The 13,206-nt window shown below is 47.1% G+C and overlaps 1 protein-coding gene across 2 annotated transcripts in view; it reads right to left on the bottom strand.

Moving 5' to 3' along the window:
* The window catches only part of Wdr33 (WD repeat domain 33), a 103,072-nt gene that overhangs the window by 6,254 nt on the left and 83,612 nt on the right, over positions 1-13,206 (bottom strand). The window contains exons 14-19 of one of the 2 annotated variants that reach the window (XM_087592900.1): positions 12,982-13,121; positions 11,992-12,144; positions 10,694-11,764; positions 6,680-6,788; positions 5,401-5,489; positions 2,839-3,277 (exon numbers count right to left, since the gene is read on the bottom strand). In XM_087592900.1, the coding sequence (XP_087449026.1) occupies positions 2,839-3,277; positions 5,401-5,489; positions 6,680-6,788; positions 10,694-11,764; positions 11,992-12,144; positions 12,982-13,121 (2,001 nt within the window). The remainder of the gene's footprint in view (positions 1-2,838; positions 3,278-5,400; positions 5,490-6,679; positions 6,789-10,693; positions 11,765-11,991; positions 12,145-12,981; positions 13,122-13,206) is intronic. The other variant, NM_001107398.2, reaches the window with a different exon arrangement.

Here is a 13,206-nt window from a genome sequence, read left to right as displayed (position 1 = left end):
AGATAGATAAATCAGCCTGAAGAGATGGCTCAGTGGTAAGGCGTGTGCTGCTTTTCCTGGTGATCTGAAGTCAGTTGCCAGCATCTACATCAAGCAGCTTATAACTCCTCAACCGCAGCTCCGTGGATCTAGCACCCTCTTCCTACTCCCAAGGGTACCTATACGCACATGAGCACACCCACATACAGAAAAACATGCATAGGATAAAGAAATGTAACACAATTCAACAAAGAAAAATCTGTGTGAAGCTAGGTTTAGTGCCACATGCTTGTTATCCGAGAAACTTGGGGTGGTTGAGGCAAAGAAAAGTGTAAGTTCAGGCCAAGCTAGTCTACAAAGTAAGAACTTAGCCCTTTTTCTTTCTATTAAAGTCTGATCAAAACTGTGTTTTTAATTAATGTTTGTGTTTGTATGTGAATACAGGCATATGCATGCCAGTGTGTATGTGGAGGTAAAGGAATAACACACACATACACACACACACACACACACACACACACACACACAGATACAGACACAGACACACACACAGATACAGACACAGACACATACACACACACACACAGACACACACACACACACACAGATACAGACACACACACACACACATACACACAGATACAGACACAGACACACACACAGACACAGACACACAGATACAGACACAGACACACACACAGACACAGACACAGACACAGACACAGACACACAGATACAGACACACACACATACACACACACAGACACACAGACACACAGACACAGACACAGACACATACACACACACAGACACACAGACACACAGACACACACACACACAGACACACACACAGACACAGACACACACACACACAGACACAGACACACACACACACACAGACACAGACACACACACACAGACACACACACATACTCTCTCTCTCTCTCTCTCTCTCTCTCTCTCTCTCTCACTCACTTCAGGAGATTCTCCTATCTCTGTCTCCTCTCTTACCAAAGGAGTGCTGGTAGTACAGATATGCACTTACCACATGTAGGTTTTTTCTTACATGAATTCCAGGCATCCAAACTGAGGCTGAAAAGCTTGCATGGAATGTACTTTACCTACTGAACATTTTACACAGACTTTGCTCACTACTGTTATTACTTCCTACACAACACAGTACAGTCAGGCATGGTGGCACGCACTTTTAATCCCAGCCCTTGGGAGGCAGAAGCTAGTGGATCTCTGTGAGTTCCAGGCCAGCCTGGGATACATAGTGGGACCCTGTCTCAAATGCATGATATAACATGAAACTTCCTGGAGCAGTTGGCTGGCTCAGTCAGTAAAGAGACTGCCACACAAGCATGAGGGCCTGAGTTCAGATCTCCAACACACATGTGAACATCAGGGCACAACACTATGTGTCTAGAACCTCACATCTGGGGACACAGACACAACAAGATCCTAGGAGGTGGCTGGCCAGCCAGCCTAGCTGAACTGGTGAGGGGTAGGTTCCGTAAGAGAATCTGCCTCAAAAAAACAGACGTAAGTGATTGACATATAATGTAACCCCTGACCTCCGCATACACGTGCACCCACACAAACATGTACATACACTACACATACACAAACACACGTACAAATACAATGCACAATAACTACTTACATACATTGATATTGTAGGAAGCACTGTAAATCATAGAGAGATGTTTCAAACGCACACTGTATATGATGGTGCAAACACTATGCCACTTCATACAGGAAACTACCCTTCTGCTCAAGCACTTTTATGTCTGAGGTCCTCTGAAGCGAGTGTGCTCATCTACCAGGACGACTACATAATTCACAGTCGAAGACTGACCTAAAAGTATGGTAAAACGCACAAAACTGCCAGGCACGCCTTTAATCCCTGCACTCGTGAGGCAGAGGCAGGCAGATCTCTGAGTTTGAGGCCAGCCTGGTCTACAGAGAGTTCCAGGACAGCCAGGGCTACACAGAGAAACCCTATCTCAAAAACAAAAACAAAAAAACCACAAACAAGAACCACAAAGCTCCCTAGGAGGAAAAGCTCTAACAGAGCGAGTGACAGCGATCTGCATGCACAGTGCTGTCCCAGGTGAGAGAAGGTAAGCCCAGAGAGTAGCACAATGTGTGCCAGCACAAGGGTGTAGGCTGAAATCTGTCATGGGTAGACAAAAATATAAATGAAGACCACAAAATGTGAGGTCTGCATGAATGCAGAGATTTAAGAAATCAACGAACACTGTGCAGAAGTCAATTCTTACACACTCTATCACCACTATCCCTGCTTACACTCAATATCATTTGAATTACACCAACTCCTGCTTCCCTTCCTCCACACTGCTTCTGTCCTTTTTATATCTGCAGGGCTGTGAATTCAAGCCTAACCTAAGTTTAAAAAGAAGAGGATGCTTAGTTTGATCCGACTTTGTTAAGACCTTTGGGCAATTACAGAATATCTGAGCCTATTTTACAGGCCTTTATTTTCAATTACAGTATCTGGCTCAGATATTATGATCTAATAAGGTGAGCCTGGACATTGTAAATGAGATCCAAGCCATGTGCATACACCACACACAGGAGGCAGAGACAAGGTCAGGGAAGTCGAGGATAGCCTGGACTACTGCGTGAGATTATATCAAAACAAACAATTAGAAAGAAAAAGGCCTCAAATACAAAAATAACAGAGAACTATATACAACATAACTTTCAAGTCTAAATGCTAACCCCACAGACAGTAGGGCTCAACCAATACAGTACTTTCCCCTACAAAAGGGAAAACATCTCTGTAGTGAGGACAGGGAAAATGCAGAGGGCCCAAGCAATACACTTTCCTACCTTTCTTCTCTGCGCCCTCGAAATCGTGGGTCATCAGGATCCCGGGGGAATCGTTCGTCTCCAGGTCTGCGGCCTTCCCATGCCCCTGGAGGGCCTCGGGCTGCACCCCGGCCGTCCCCCTCATTGAACTCCCTGTGATCAGGTGGAAAGGGAGGTCCAGGGCCCCCTCGCCTCCACTTTTCTTCTTGTGGTAAGGGTCCTCCTCGTCCCTCGAATTCCCGTAACCGGTGGCCAAAGCGCTTGTCAGGATGGAAGTCATCTGGTCTGCTGAAGTCATCAGGGAAATCAGGGTGAGAGCCACGCCTGTCAGGAGGACCCCTGCAGTCCTGGCCACCCCGGAAAGGTCCCCTGTCAGGACCATGCTCAGGACCACCGCTCTGCTCATGCCGCCTCTCTGACATGGGGCCCAGGTGATGGTTGGGAGGGCCTCGAGAGTCACCTACAAGAAACAAAGCTGACTGTTAGTATGGCTTCTGTGAGGCCTGCTCTACAGTATCTGTCAATTTCAGGGTGTACTTGGACATGCTTTGCTCTATAGTGCTTTCTCTCCTGGGTTCTCAACACACTTAGGAGATAAATATCCCAAAGCATCAGATAACTTGGAAACCATGGGTTCTGGGGTGCAACTTTTAGCTTTGTAACTTGACCTAGGGATAATTACTAATCTTTAAGCAGTGTCCACTTCTTAGGCACATGTTGAAAACATAATTGAAATACTTGAATGATAATGGTCTTTCCTGCCCTGCCCCTGCTCCTGCTGACTTCATGAGGGCCACTGGTTTGATACCCAAGAGACACGCCAGAGACGTGAGCTGAAAACTGTGAGGCTGTGTTATCAAGAACTCACCACAGCCAGGTATAGTGACGCGTGCCTCTAATCCTAGCACTGGGGAGGCAAGGAAAGAGGAATTTCTCTAAGAGTTTAAGAGTAACTGGCCTACAGAGTTAAGTTTCAGGGACACCAGGGATATATGGTGAGATTCTGTGTCAAAAATAGAAATGAATTTTACACACACATACACACACATAACACACACTCTCTGCTCCTGAAAGGGCCACAAGGCCACTGCAGGCACCAGGTCTACACTGCAAGCACCAGGTCTACACTGTAGGCACCAGGTCTACGTTGCAGCCACCCCCTATCTACTCTGTTAGCCTGTTTAGCTTCACCACACCACACTTTAGAAATCTTCTTAGCACATCTTCTACAAGGGTCAAAGAACCATGGGTCCCTCTAACAAGTGCTTGGAGACCAGAGTCCTGCTGGCCTTCAACCTTGGGGTTTTTTGCTCTTTCTGGAAATGATGTGCCTCAAGTATGCTATTTTTGCAATTTTTTTGCAGACAAGAATTTCACTCAAGACTCTGTGTGTGTGTGTGTGTGTGTGTGTGTGTGTGTGTGTGTGTGTGTGTGTGTGTGTGTGTGTATTTTACCCCCACCCAATGGACTGTTTTGGCAGCTACTCCCACCCAATGGACTGTTTTGGCAGCTACTGGCCAAACCACTGTAGCCACTGCCAACAGAACTAATCTCTGCCAACGTTTAAACCAACTTCTAAGGGAGGCACAAGCAGGGAGTGGTGCTGCCTGTGATCTCAGCACTCAGGATGCCAAGGCAGGATGATTACCAAGAGTTCAAGGCTGCTAGCCAGTGCTTTACAGCAAGGCCTTGTCTCAAAACAACCCTCAGTCTGCACATAAAAAAATAAATAAAAATGAAATGAAATACAAAAGGACACTCTTGCTTTTAAAACTACCTTTGAAAATTAAACCCACCCCTCTGCTCAGCCAGCTCCTCTCCTCTCCTCTCCTCTCCTCTCCTCTCCTCTCCTCTCCTCTCCTCTCCTCTCCTCTCCTCGCTTCGCCTCTCCTCGCCTCTCCTCTCAGCATGGGCTGAAACTTGGAAATCGTAGCATAAAACTGTGATGTCAGAAAGCCTCTCTGCCCTTGGCTCATCTGCCCTCTCTTCAGCAGTTTATAAATATCATGGATCCACTTCCCTACTAGGCAAGCCCTCAACGTTCTGTGTTCTTACAGCTGTCTTGGTTAGTTCTGTGTCAACTTGAAAGAAAGGAATCTCAATTGAGACAATGTCCCCACTAGACTGGCCTGAGGAGTAAGTCTGTGGTGCTTGACTGATGGCTGATACAGGAGGAGCCTGGTCACTATGGATGGGGTCACCCCTGGTCCTAGGCTGTGTGAGAAAGCAGGCTAAGCAAGCCATGGAGAGCAAACCAGTGGGCAGCACTCCTCCTTGGCCCTGCATCAAATTCTGCCTCTAGGTTCCAGCCCTGACTTCCCTGGTTGATGGATTTATAAGCTGTAAGGTAAAAGAAATCCTTTCCTCCCCAGGTTGCTTTTTGTCATGTTTTGTCACAGCACTAGAAACCCTAGCTAAGACAGCTGTCTCCGACTTCACGTGCCTGAACCTAGTGGAACTGCTGGTGACACTACCTGGAGGAACCCACACATGTGCACTTGGCCTGAGTTAGCTTACGAGTACTCATCTCACCATCTCGGTTTAAATTAGCCTGTCAACTTTCTTCCAAGGAAAGAAACCTACCACTACAAACGGTGATGTGGTGGTGGTGGCAACTAATCCAGGAGGGGATGGTAGGCCACTTGCATGTCTCTCCCTTCTCCCTTTGGTCCCTAGGAGAAAGAGGGGAGGAAAGGAAGCCGGACGGGTGGGCAGAAGGAAGGAGAAGGGGAGAGGGGGAGAGAGCAAGACGAGCAGGAACAAGTGGAGATACACGCCATGTGGCAGAGGAGAGGCCACTTCATCATTAATGGAAGGACCTAGTGAACACCAAAGCCCCTTCCCAAGGGAAACCACAAGCCTCCAAGAAAACTCTCCACTTTCTTTCTCTCTTGCAAACCCTTCCACATATCTAACACAACCACATATGCAACAGGGATGGAGATAAAAGCTCTCTGAACCCCTGCCCTTTCCTGCCTCTAATATCTCACATAAGGTCAAAGTTGAGCTTTAAATGTCTAAACTCCTAGGCTGGCTGACTTCTCTTAATCCAACAGGATGGGACAAAAAAAAAAAAAAAAAACATATGCTGTGGGCTTCACCAGTTGGGAATAAAGGCACTCAGCACTGTGAGGTATGTGAGGTACAGAGCCCACAGTGCCCCGTGTGCTGACAGGACCCATCCACTCCTTCCTCACGGCTGCTCACAGGCCCTCTAGCTCTTCCAGGCTAACTCTCCTGCCAGCCCTTATCCTCCAGCTGGGCCCACCTGGGAGCAAGGGCTCACTGTCAGCTCAACCAGAGCCTCTGCTTAAACCGTAACTTCCAAATAACCAGATTCCCTAAACGCTGTCAGTCCTCATCAGTGCTTTTCCTAAGATCAGTACATCACTTTCTTCTGTTCAAATGATGCCTAACAACGCATTCAGTTAAAGAATCCAATGCGGTACTAATTGGTACAATAGTTACGGTAATACCGACAGCTCTAAGAACACCGTTAGGATTCTGTATCCTCCACTCTATCAAGGAGCGTAAAGCAGAGGCGATTCTGCTCTCCGGAGGGCCAGAGGCATCCCACAGGCACAGGACCATTTCCCACTCCAGTGTGGGCTGTGCTGGCCTGAGGCAGACACATGCCAGGGCTGCTCAGTGGTTTCACTACCAGTCTCTGGTGGTGTGGAACTCATTTCCTCTGGCCAGCATCACTGCCTAAGGAAACATTACCTATGACAACAAAAGACAAAGCAGTTTTCCCAGCAGTTCCAATACCACTGTATCAATTACCAACAAAACCATTTACTGTAAAATGCACATGACAGTGGTACAATACAAACCCTTCCTCAGCAAGCACATATTTATTTACCTTTGTTAGGGCCGGGTCCTTGTCCAGGGTTCAGAGGAGGAATGCGGCCTTGTGCTCCCTGTTGCCCTAGGCCTGGTATCAAGGGTGGGGGACCTGTACTCTGTCCTTCCTGAGAAGATACATGTAAAGATGGGTGTGAGAACATAGACAGAGGCTATGCACAACACATGAAAAGCTGCCAGGATTAACTATTCAGCTAGTGACATTAAAACAAAATTCCCCTTAAGTGGACTGTGGTAATAGCTTTGTAGATAGGGTGCCCTGCTGGCATGAAAACCAGATGGGAGTTTCAATTTCCCAGTACCCATCAACATCATTTCCAAATGGCACCAGTCTGTAATCCCAATGTACTTATAGTGAGATGCGAGGTAGAGACAGGAGACTCCCCTAGAAGCTCAAAAGCCAGCTCGCTTGTCATTTGACTCCAACAAGATGGCAGACAGGGATCAATACCCAAAAGTTCCCCCTGACCGTCACACATACACTATGACACGCACACAGCAGTACTCACACAGAACACGCAGGAATACATAGATATGATTCTAACGTGGAGGAAAGGAGTCGTTCTCTGCCATACCCAAAGGCAGAAACATCTGTATGTTAAACCTCCCAGTTGGCTTCAGTTAAATAAAGCCAGACCTGTTCTTGCAATGTCAAGTGAGAGCTTCAGAGACAGCCAAGAGTCACGGTGTAGTACCATGGCCTAACAACAGGCAAAGTCTAGCCTCTAACAGGTAGGTAGCCTTAACTATGATGCTGTGACACCGGAAGCAACCCTCTCAAGGCTACATCCGAATGGAGCTCTATTACTTCCTATCATTTAGTGGGAGAGGCGCCCACATGTACAGAGGTCAGAGGTCAGAGGACACTTTCAGGAGTTGCTTTTCCTTCTCCATCCTGTTGAGGCAACATCTCTCTCATTTGTATTACTTCATTATGATGTAAACTGTGGCCTGTGAGCTTCTGAGCAATTCTTGTCTCCATAACTAGCAGTACTGGTGCTGGGGTGGGATTATAGATGAGTACCATTGGATCTGGCTTTACAAAAAGAGATTTAACTTTATGTGTATGATTGTTTTGCCTGTATGTATGTATGCATGCAACATTCAAACCAGTACTCATGGAGGTCAAAAGAGGGCATCAGATCCCTGAAACTGGAATTATAGAAGGTTGTGAGTCACTATGAGGATAATTAAGTGCTCTTAACCACTGAGCCAACTCTCCAGAGGGCGTTCTCTCTCTCTCCCTCTGTGTGTATATGTGTCTGTCTGTCTGTCTGTGCCTTGGCATCAGATTAACACAGACTCAAACATCAATATAAAACTACTTTTGTGTTTCAAACTAGTTACACGAACAGATACTGACAGTCAAAACTGCCAGTGCAATGCCTCAGTGGGTAAAGTCTGACTGCCTGAACCGGATCTCAGGACTTCACAAGTATACCATGACAAATATGCCCTACCCACAAAAATCAATTAAAATAGCCATTAGAGATGGTTTGATGATATAGGCCTATAAACCCAGAAGTCAGGAGGCTGAGGCAGGAGGACTGAGAGTTCAAGGCAAGCTTGGGTTACATGATAAGTCTATTAAAAAAACAAAACAAAGCAAAGCAAAAAAAAGCAAAAAAAAAAAAAGATCTGGGGCTCCGGTTTATTTAGTGTACACACAACTCTCGGAGGTCAGAGCAGAGAAGGTCAGATGTCCTGTTCAGGCTCTCTTCACTTCATTCCTGTAGCTCTCTCACTGAGCCTAGAGACAGGCTAGCAGGGACCCTCTTGTCTCTCCCCACACAGTGCTAGGGCTCCATGCTGAGTCCTCACGACGTACAGAAAGGCTCTTGTCCACAGAGCCATTGTTCCAGGCCTCAATGGCGGAGATGCCTGTGCTGCCTTGCCCTGGACAGTTCTTAACAGTATCTTTCCTGCTGCTATTCTAATGCCCAGATCCCACTGAAGTTAACCAGTGAAAACAATGGCTTAATATAAACCACTTGATCAAGGTGGGGAGAGTCAGATTTTAGATGTAAGGAATAGAAGCAAATTCTCTATCAAAAAAATTCTGGGATACAATAGCAAGTCTTTTCGACTCATTCTACTGATTCAAGTCAACTAGAAATTCTGGAACCATGATGCTTTCCATGCATGCATCATTCTACGGTACATTAAAAACTAACTGGATTTCCTCAGACACTCAGGCCTGTCCCCTTCTCTAACATGTCTAGAGCGTCATTTGTCATGTAATAGTGAAAGCTTATGTTTTCATAATCCCCAAGGCAAAAACTATTATTTCATAAAAGCACAGACTGTTAATAACGGGAGTAAGTAGAGCACACGTACAAGTACACACTCAATTAATAAGGTATGTAATGTGTGAAGCTTTAGGGAAATTTAGATAGCTCTAAATTTTATCTAACCCATTCTAAATTCCATAAAGTACAAACTCAAATGTCACATAATTCTTCGTGACAATTTCAAGTTCTGGGAAATATACAAAACACCACACACCACATACTTACTTAGGTTTAGTAAATCTAGTGGTTGCATTTCACACTGCATGTGCATGGTGCACGCTAAGGCACACACGGAGGTCAGAGGTCAACTTGTGGTTGCTGGCTCTCCTACCGTGTATGTTCAGGGGACTCAATACATATTGTCAGGTATGCTTGGCAAGTGTCCTTACCTGCTGAGCAGTCAACCTGGCCCAAATGGCTGTCTTTTATTAGATCATGGATTCTCAGAGAAATTTGGAAAGCAAAACGGGACTGGGATATCTAACAGGCACTACAGTCCTAGGTTCCATACTTAGCCTTCTTCTTCCCCAATAAAAGGAAAAGAAAAACATGGGGTTGGTTGTTGGGTTTTTGTTGTTGTTGTTCTGGTTTTTTTGCTTTGCTTTTTGTTTTCAAACAGGGCTTCTCTGTGCAGCCTTTGGTGTCTTAGAATTCACTCTGTAGACCAGGCTACCCTCAAACTCACAGAGATTCACTTGCCTTTGCCCACTGGGATTAAAGATATGCACCACCATCACCACCCAGAAAAAGAGATTTTTCATGAACTCTCTCTGTCGCCCAGTAACCGAGTACCCGTCAGTGAGGAGCCGGGGTCAGTGTCAGCTGACTCACTCACTCCTCTTGTGCACAAAGCTCAAGGGCTCTTCCCAAATGACACCAGGACCAAGAACTTCAGAGCCACCACCTCACAACCAGATGCTTCACCCACTCGTGCATGAGCTCTCTTGTGTAATTTAACCCCCAAGAACTTTAAACTCTCCTTGCATGGTCTTTTAAGTTCCAAATCAATGAAAGAGTAGCAGGACTTCTTGAAGTCCTTGGAAAGGACCAGAGAAATACCCAGAAAATATTCTTTCCTACAAATACTTTTAACTTTAAAATGTGGGGATTGGGTATGGTTGTGCACACCTGATATCTTAGCATTTGGGAGTCAGAGGCAGGGTGATCTCTCCAAGTTTGAAACCAGCCTGGCCTACACAGCGAGCTCGAGGCCAACTAGAGCTGCACAGTAGAATCCTGTCTCACAACACACACACACACACACACACACACACACACACACACACACACACACACACACACACACACACGGTATGGTTTTTTTGACATGTGGTCAGGGATGACTTTGAACTCCAGATCCTTCTGTCTCAAACCAACATGCACCACCATATCCAGTTTTATGCAGTACCAGAAACTGAACCCAAGGTGTCGTGCATGCTAGCAAAGCATTTCGTCAAATGCACAACATCCTCCTGCTCCTGCACATAATCACGTGACAGGTGAGAACAGCTTGAGCAGAAGCTAAAGTAAAGGCACGTGAGATTCTATTCACTGATGGTGGGTGGTGGGGTCTCACCATGTTCTTCCAGTCAGGCCACCACTGTTGTAAGCCACTACTGATACCTAAGGCGCAGTCAGACCCTGCTGTGTGGATTCGACACGCACAGAGTCCATCCCCATGTGTTACTATGTTGCACATACAAGCTGGAAAGAAATGATACCTGATTGAAGGGGGCCCGGGGCCCATCACCTAGCAGAGGTGCTTTCTGCTGCTGGAATGGTATTGGCCCTTGAGATGGATGTGGCCCTCTTGCCGGGTTCTGTTGTCCCTGAGGTCCAGGGGGTCCTTGCATGCCACCCTGGGGTGGAGGTCCCAAAGAGCCCTGGGGTGGCCCCTGCTGCCCCTGTGAACCTGAGGGTCCTCGAAGTTCCTGGGGAGGGCCCAACATTGACCCCTGTGGTGGAGGCCCCTGCATGCCCCGCATCTCCTGAGGACCTCTCATTTCCTGAGGGCCATGTCCCAGCAGTCCACTTGGAGGATGTGGTCCTCTCATCTCCTGAGGTGGATGGCCAATCATTATCCCTTGAGGAGCAGGACCCTGATTCTCCCGAGGTCCTGGGGGTCCCTGCATTCCTCTTGGATTCAGTCCCATCAGAGGTCCCTGGATCCCTTGAGATGTTGGCCCACCCTGTATCCCATGAGGATGAGGAGGTCCTTGCATTCCTCTGGGACCAGGTGGTCCCTGCATTCCTTGAGTACCAGGAGGACCCTGTGGGCCCATATGGCCCTGAGGAGCAGGTGGGCCTTGGGGGCCAATGTGACCCTGAGGTCCTGGTGGACCCTGAGGACCCATATGACCTTGAGGACCAGAACTACCTTGAGGTCCGGGTGGCCCTTGAGGTCCCAAAGGGCCATGAGGTCCAGGGTGCCTCTGCATTCCTTGTGGACCATGCATGTCCTGAGGCCGTGGCAGACCCTGGGGAGGGCCCTGGGGTCCTTGTGGTCCCATGAATCCTTGTGGCCCCCCACCTCCTTGATGCAATGGAGGGCCTTGTGGTCCCATTTGTCCCTGGGGTCCAGGGGCTCTGAACTGGCCCTGTGGACCTGGAGGCCCCATTTGAGCCACCAATGGCATCTGCTGAGATGGGTGAGGCTGCTGAAAACCTTGAGGGATCTGAGACATTGGGCCTTGACCAGAAAAGGGCTGAGGTCCGAGGAGAGGAGTACCAGACGAGGGAGGAGGCTGGATCTGATCGGCCTGCTTCTGGGCAAGCCTTTCAATTTTAAGTTGCTGAAAAGAAAAAAAAAAAATTCAATGTACAGAAGTAGTAAATAAGCTAAGAGCCCTCAAAGAATACTGCTGATTATTTTCTGACATCCACGCACGCACGCACGCACGCACGCACGCACGCACGCACGCACACACTCCAGCATGAAAATAAGAAAGTAACAACAAACAACAGTAAAGGGGCAGAAGGACCAGTCAAGGCGCTCTGCCTGCTTTCGTGGCTCACACACCTCTAAAAGCTGTGGGTTGGTATACTGCAGCGTGGCCATTTCTTGCTCGATTTCTGCTTGTGTTTTTTTCTTCTCTTCTAGCTTAATATCCTCTTTCCTGTCATTCAGCACCTCATTTGGAGCAGGAATTGGAACTTTATTTTGCATCCAGGCCTTAGGGAAAAAGAGAGAAAATTAAATTTTACAGAAGCATGAAAATTATGATACGTTGAAAAAAATCTCTAATGTCATCAATCTACATGGCAGAGCAGTCTTCACCTCTAAAGCCAACTCTTTGTGACGTAAGAATAGAGTGGGGTAGGTGTATTAGTAATTAGAAATTCCTAAACTTATGAAAGCTACACGTTATAATTTGGTATCCACAAAAGGTCATATGGTGAAGGCTTGGTCCTCAGGTGGTGACACTCAGGGAGGAAGTGAAGGAGAGGCTGGAAGGAGTGAGCCAGACCTTGGGGTTATGCCCTTGAAGGGGTCCCGAGAACGAGATGTTCTGCACCATGACGTTCTCTCATGCTATAGACCAAAGAGACAAAGCCAAGCAACCACTGACCTTCGGAGGTCATGAGACAAACAGACCTCCCCCTCAACTTCCCCCGTTAAGTTGGCTATGTGTGACAGCGACAGGAAGCTGACTGGAATACTGCTAGACATTGCAGTTAACAAGAATCTGAATGAGTGTTTGTAGTAGTGAAGCAGAAGACAGACAGTACATAAGACAGCCAACATTCTCTGCCTGCTGACTCCTTCTCTTCCCTCTGACAACATAAATGATTCAAATGAGGCAACAACAGAATTAGACACAGGGAGAGCTGATGCCCCACTGGTATTTAACTCTACAGCAGCCAGTGGGAAGTATGTCTAAAAAGAATCTGGGAAGAAGGCACTGGAAGGGCTGGATGAGACTATCCAAAGAGCCCTGTCTGAGCATCAGTTAAAGCAACTAAGCCCAGTCTCGGCACAAGGACGAGGAGGTCACTGCTACTGACTGACCTGCTGGAACTGAGCAGGAATGGGCTTTGCATAAGGGACTTTCTTCTGAGGAACTTTTTTCTGATCCTTTTGCATTACTTCTTCCATTCCCCAATCCAAGCCTGGAATTGTCATTTCAATGTCATTTGATTCATCTTTCCCTGAAACCATAGAAAGAACTAGTTAGTCCCTTAAACAAAAAACATAGCCACCTAACAAATGAATCAATTGTTGGGAACATAATTT

Source organism: Rattus norvegicus, chromosome 18, assembly GCF_021556685.1.
Source record: "Rattus norvegicus strain SHRSP/BbbUtx chromosome 18, alternate assembly SHRSP_T2T, whole genome shotgun sequence".
Taxonomy (NCBI): Eukaryota; Metazoa; Chordata; class Mammalia; order Rodentia; family Muridae; genus Rattus; species Rattus norvegicus.
This window is presented reverse-complemented; position numbering and strand designations above follow the sequence as displayed.